The sequence below is a fragment of a genome, unplaced genomic scaffold (genome assembly GCF_019419815.1).
Source record: "Pyrus x bretschneideri cultivar Hongxiangsu unplaced genomic scaffold, Pyrus_bretschneideri_v1 Contig2, whole genome shotgun sequence".
Taxonomy (NCBI): Eukaryota; Viridiplantae; Streptophyta; class Magnoliopsida; order Rosales; family Rosaceae; genus Pyrus; species Pyrus x bretschneideri.
In genome coordinates this window covers 5,046,837-5,053,727 of record NW_025999501.1, presented here as the reverse complement: position 1 = coordinate 5,053,727, position 6,891 = coordinate 5,046,837, and the positions used below count along the sequence as shown (strand labels likewise).

Genomic DNA, 6,891 nt, shown 5'->3' with positions numbered 1-6,891 from the left:
TTGCCCAAAACTATAACCATCAACGACAGTCACTTTCAATCCACTCGGTCAGGACGGGATGGCACGCCCTCAAACTCAAACCCTCTCTCTCTCTATCTCTCTCTCTCTCTTTCAAACTTTGAACGAAGGAATAGTAAGGCGGTGCCAAGCAGCTTGAGCCAACCAATACCCCCATTCTTTTCTCATTTTCCTCAATGACTGCTCTCTCTCTCTCTCATGTGTGATGTGCGGACCCTAGTTTAGCTCTCCCAACCAGCGGCGCCATTAATCTTTAACTTGGCTTCCAAGCTCACCCACCTCCCCCTTCTCTTCCTCCCTCTCCCCAGTCTGCACTGCATACATAGCCATATCATATCATAACATTTCATCCACATCCCAAAAATTTTATAAACAAATCCAAACACCCACCTCTCCCCTTCTCTCTTCCACTTCCTCCTCCCCCATCAACTTCATAACCCCCAAAATCCTCCCTCTCCTTACTCTTTATTTTATTCATATCTCCCCAAAACCCACCAATCATTTACCTTGTTTCAGTTCAGGAGCTAGACAGAGAGATAGAATATATATATATATATATAATATAAAATTAAAAAAAAAGGCAAAAACAAAAGAGAAGGAGAGAAAGGATCAACAAAGATGAAAGGTGAATATGTTGACAGCAAGAGTGAGTCCCAAAACATCTTCTCCAAGCTTCACCACCAAAACCTCCACCACCCCCAGCCCCAACACCCCCACTTACACCACCACCCCCACCAATTTTCCAACCCTTTCCAAGTCATCCCCCACCGTGAATGCCAAACCTCTGAAGAAGAAGACACCAGCCGAACCAGCAGCGGCACCGCCACCGTCACCAACACCAACCCATCTCCCCACAACCCCCACCCCACCTCCTCCGCCGACCCCATCAACAATAACAATCCTTCTGCCGACGGAGCCACCATTGAAGTCATCCGACGGCCCCGAGGCCGCCCACCTGGCTCCAAAAACAAACCCAAGCCCCCCGTCATAATAACCCGCGACTCCGAGCCTCCAATGAGCCCCTACATTCTCGAAGTCCCCTCCGGAAACGATGTCGTCGAAGCTGTTTCTCACTTCTGTTCTCGCAAAAACATCGGGCTCTGCGTTCTCACAGGCTCCGGAACCGTGGCTAATGTCACCCTTCGCCAGCCGTCAACCACGCCAGGCGCCACCGTCATTTTTCACGGCCGTTTCGACATCCTCTCCATCTCCGCTACTTTCCTCCCCCGCTCGTCGCCGTCTTGCCCCATATCCATCCCCAGCGGCTTCACCATCTCTCTGGCGGGCCCGCAGGGTCAGATCGTTGGAGGCCTCGTGGCCGGGGCCCTTACCGCCGCCGGAACGGTTTACCTAGTCGCCGCGTCGTTTAACAATCCTTCTTATCATCGCCTCCCCGTGGAAGATGAGGTGGTCAGGAACTCGGGCTCGGGTGAGGTCCATTCGCCGCAGCTGTCCGGGGGTGCAGAGAGTGGAGGACACGCGCCGCAGCCTTCACAGTCGTGTGGGATGCCCATGTACAGCAGTCACATGCCTACTGATATAATATGGGCTCCAACTGCAAGGCAACCACCACCTCCGCCTTACTGAAAATGTTGATTAATTTTCTGTCTCTTTTTTCTTCTCCTTTTTTGTTTTGTTTTTTATTTTATTTTCAGTGAGTACTCAGAGTAGTTAGTGTTGATTAGAAACTAGAAGTTGGTTTTATTATTATCTGAGTTTGGGTACTTAAAAATATTGAAGTTCTTGTCTAATTTCTATGTGAATTCCCATTGCTGTTCTATGCGAATTTGGTTATTTGTTTTGATGCAGGATTTTTAAGTGAGGTTAGAATTTAGAAGCTGTTTTTCTTATTAATTCATTACTTATTTTGCCACTTAATAATAATAATAATAAAAGAAAACTTATGAAGATGATTTGAAAATTTTGAGTTTTAATGACATGGACAAAATAAAAGATAAAGTGAATACTATCAAGATTGATTTTTTATTGTAAAAATGTGATTTTTTGTTAAAATAAACAGTACCGTGAACTTTTTAGAGAGGATATTGACATTCTCTCATGGTAGTCATTCATCATGCTTCTCTCCCCATTCGAAAATGAAAAACTGAAACCAGAAACGTGAAGCATGACTATGTTAGAGTTCTAATATCAGTTATTTATGATTTAGAGTGCTAATTACCATTGTTATTCTATGCTGTTTTAGTTTATATTTAGATGATTATCGCAAGTGTAAGATTAATATATTTGAAGGGGGGATATTAAACCATGCAGTATTTTTATGTGAATTTAGACTTTGGAAGCTGTTTCTTTTGTTATTTATTTTTATCAAATATTAAGTGGTTAATAAGATAGAGTATTTGATAGGAATGGGTTAGTGACACTCGAGTAGTCACACTTCTTTTGCAGTTTGAAACTGAGAAATCTAACTATTTTAGAATGCTAATAACAATTACGGAGCTTGAATGCATTAGGTTTCCAGTAAGGTATTTAATAATGTGGTCAGTTATGATATGTTACCGTGAAAAGATAACACGGTCTGTGTGACTCTCAGAGGCTGAGTCCTGAGTTTTTCAGCTGCTGCGGTGCTGTGACTGTGAGCCTGTGGGGTGTCTTTAATGGGGTCTGGCCTGGCTCTTGCCCCTTGGGCGGTGTCAAAAGTCGAAATCAAAATTCAAAAGTGCTTTTCTTTTTTGGCTTTTGATGGGGTTTTGGAAAGAGAGGTGTGGTGGGTTGTGGATTTTAGGATTGCTTTGAAGTTTGGAGCAATGGCTTAATGGGAAGGAGGGGTTTCGAATGGGTAGTAGTACTATTTGATTCTGATGCCTTAGCTGTTTTCTGCTCTGGCTTTCTGCAGAAGCACCACTGGCTCAAAGATAATGCGTGATTTCTTTTTATTTGAGTTTTCTTAGCTTCTGAATTTTCTTTGCCAGTCCAGTCGGATCCTTTTCATACACTCATATCTAGATAGAGAGATTGCTTTCATTCTTCTGTCCACTAGGTACTTAAATGGTCTCTGACGATAGCAGAAGAACATGCATGTCGAGAGTAAATTCCACCATGGGAAGAAAGATCAATTTTATGTGTGCTTATGAGTAGTTAGGGCTTCCTCTTCTATCTGGATAGAAATGATACATACTAATACGATGTTTTATGTCAATGATAAAACGATATATGGATAAGTTTTGTTTATCTAAGTTGTATCTGGCACACGACGTTACAGTAGTATAATTTATCGTGCCATAGAAATTTAGAACTTGGCTACAATATAACTGGTACTGAGTACAATCACTGATTCACGATTAGATGATCACCGATTCATGATTAGATATGTTGTAATGACGTCTAACGATCATATCCAACAATTTATAAGTGATTGCATTAAGTACAACAATAGAATGTACTTAACTAGTCCGGCAAATGTGTTGTCCCTCGACTTTATTTCTTCTCCATGTTTATTCGCAATCAAAAACATGTGTACTTAGTGGTTTGTCACCATCTCTACTTTGCTCCCCATCCTTTCCATGATGGGAAAGAAGCAACATAATGAAAGCCAAAGCGTGCTGGCTTTCCCGAGTCTAATAAAAACTATATTATTTCATGCTTTATTTATATTTTTTTATTTCTTGAGGAAAAAAAAAAAACAGAAGAACCACTTTGTTTCGTGTCATGTTTTGTAGTTGTTGCAAATTGCAAATCAGAGTGGAATCTTCAACGTGGGTGTGTTCTTATATGGTCCATGCTGTTTTTTGTGTCTGGAAATGTTTGTATTCGTATCTTATACATGGGGGGGGTGGATTCCAATTACGACCAAACCAGCCGCTTTGTGTTTGATTTTCAAACAACAGATGAATCGGGGGATTCGTTCTTGGAATCTCTTCTAACATGGATCGGGGAATTCTTTCTTGTAATCTTGCTAAGCTAATAGTTAATTGGTTGTTGTATCGGTATATAACATGATGAAATTTTGAATGTTATGATAGTACAAAATTTTGAAGTCAAGAAAATAATTACTACAGAATATCATGTTCCCATTGATTACTCTCTTTTGTTTGTTACGTTCTTATAAATGAAATATCACTAACGTGTCATGTGAAAAATAAACATTGGAAACATTTCATGAGGAGAAAAAGTAAGGGCCATAGAGTTCAACCCATTCTTTGACAAAAAAAATGAAAATTAAAAGCTACAACCAGAATTGTTTCAAACAAGCTCATAGTAAGCATCTGTGTACTAGAATTTTGGGATATAAGACTTCTTTTGGAAATGATTATTTAAAAAACACTTCTACTCGTAAGCGTTTGGATCTATTATAGAAGCACACTCGTATTAATTAAAAAAAAAAACTAAAAGAAATTTTATTTGAACCCATATAACATCTTTCTATACTCAATTTACTTTGTACACTCATATTCCTTTATAATTAAATTATCAATACATCTTTACATCCGAAGTTACTACCTAAACTAACTTCACAAACTCAATTTAATATATAATTTATCTTTACACCCATTTAGAAAATAAAAACCCAAAATCAATGCTTTGTAACTCATTCAAGGTGTAAAGAGAGCAGTATCTATCGCATATTTGTCTCGTACGTACTTAATCTTTCTTCTACTGATTTTGCTTAATCCTATATATGTTTTAATTAATCCTTCACCTGTTGATTTTGCTTAATCCCATATAGATGATTAAAAAAAACTAAAAAATTTAAATCGCATATATGTTTCTGCTATGCTTTGGACAAGGCGCTGATTTTGTTTGTTAATCCTTAAAAATTGGAATCAAACGACAAAAAAAAAAAAAAAAAAAAAACCTTGCATAAATTGATTCAAAAGAGGCATCCATGTGATAAAACACTGGGAGACAAATTAAGGGTCCTTCTGGAAATGCATCTTTGAAAAACAAAAGAAAAAAAACTTAAATTTTAGGTGCTTTTGCAAAAAGCACTTACATTTTTTACTATACAAAGAGTCATTTTTTAATAAGAATGTAAGTGCATTTTGGAAAAGCACCAAAAGTCCAAGTATTTTTTAACCTATAAGCACTTATAATTTTTTGCCATGTATAATAAAAAATGTTTTATTGACCTAAAAGAGCATGTAATTATTTTGAAATTACTTCTAAACATGCATTGAAAAATGTAAAGGTAAAACATTCTACTCAAAACTACTTGGACACTATTTTGAAGAGTAAGTTAATTTAGCATGGTATCAGAACATGCATCATGCTTAACTGTTAGATGTGTGCCAAAGTAATTAATCATAAGAAATGAACAAGGTGATACACCACATGAGGTGAATGCAAATATTGTCTAATATGATATCTTCATTTTCAAAGCTTACATAGATATATGAAAACCGGTAGTGGATTTTGAAATTCATATCCTGATTAAGTTCATTGTCAAAACTTACTGTGTAAGGGACATGATTGTATACAGTTTACCTAACCAAAAATGAAGTCTTTGATCATCTAGTTTGTCAACAAGCACCTACATTTTGAAAATGTTTCGAGAGAATGCGAGTATTATTCGTCTACCTAAATCCAAATTTTCCTTTTACTTTTTTAATGAATCCTTTTTCATAGTGTTGGACTTGGATGCATTGACTATAAGAGAATAAAAAGTTACACAATTTTGATTAATTTTTATCTATTGATATTTTTTAATTTTTTTGAACAGACAATCGAAAACAGAAGAGAATGTGAAAGGTAAAAGAAGATGCGTAGATAGCGCCACCATTAATATAATTAACCAGCAGCCACGCAGCCGCCCCCTTTTCTGGACTATTATTAATCTTTTTTTGTCTTAATTTCAAATGTTTGTTCTAATATTAATCATGATTCTGCTGACTTAACTTTTGATTAACATTCTTATTAATGATTTCGCCGATCTTTATGGTCAGCAGCCACCAATAGACTTACTATTTTCATTTTATCGGTGCTAATTAAACCTAATGGTCTCCGCAACTCGCTGGCTAGTTGTTTTCCACTTGATTTTCTCTTTTCTGGTTTTTTTTTTTTTCTTTTTTTGCCCTAGATTCATATGAACAATGAAGTTAGCGAGATCTTAAGACTCAGAGAACCTTGATATCACTTAAAAAAACAGCACCACTCACTATTAAACAATACGATGATATACTTGCTTGCATTCCCCACTTGGAGGGGATGAACTCATTCTCTCTTTGTGATTAACGTATTTTTGTTGTACGAATTTCATAAGGGAACCGTTCAATTTCTTAATTTTCATTTAAAGATCATCCTTATAAAAAGTTATTTCAATTGAAAATCATTTAGTCTTTCAAATGTATAAAACAAATCGATGATGTAGGTATCAATTAAATATTCATGATGAACTGTTCATTTGTTGGATACATTCGGATGATTAAACAATATGTAATTCGAATAATTGTTTTGTAGAAGTGATCATCTAATGAATTGATTAATAAATTATACAGTTCGAATGTTCAATTTATTCGGTTAAGACATGGGGATGCAAGTATTATCCTAAACACTAATTATTCATGGTAGTTATTAACTTATTGTTGAGGTAACATTCACGATTGCTTACTATTTTATTATCTCTGTTGAACTAAAAACTGTGTCAAAATGTCACTTTATACACTAAAATCCACATTTGTACTCTTTACCTTTTTCCATTAAATAACTACCATGAGTTGTTGTCCATTGCTTATTCCTCTTTTTTACATTGATAGTTCAACTTACTGTGAAAACGAATTAGCTGGTTCAGTTTTACTAAAACCGCCATTGACATTGAATTAAACCAAACAAGTGTCGGGTGGTTTCGTCGCTTTGGGTTAAACCGATTATTTCTTATGCTAAACCTCTTTTTTAATTTAGTTATATCACAAACCAAAA

At 36.5% G+C, this 6,891-nt stretch overlaps 1 protein-coding gene across 1 annotated transcript; it reads left to right on the top strand.

Annotated features, from left to right (window-relative positions):
- Window positions 1-312: 312 nt before the first annotated feature.
- LOC103963233 (AT-hook motif nuclear-localized protein 17-like) lies at window positions 313-1,796 on the top strand. Its single transcript, XM_009376024.3, has one exon. It carries the CDS (start codon window positions 637-639, stop codon window positions 1,603-1,605), a length of 969 nt encoding a protein of 322 aa, XP_009374299.3. The 5' UTR covers window positions 313-636; the 3' UTR covers window positions 1,606-1,796.
- Window positions 1,797-6,891: the final 5,095 nt, after the last annotated feature.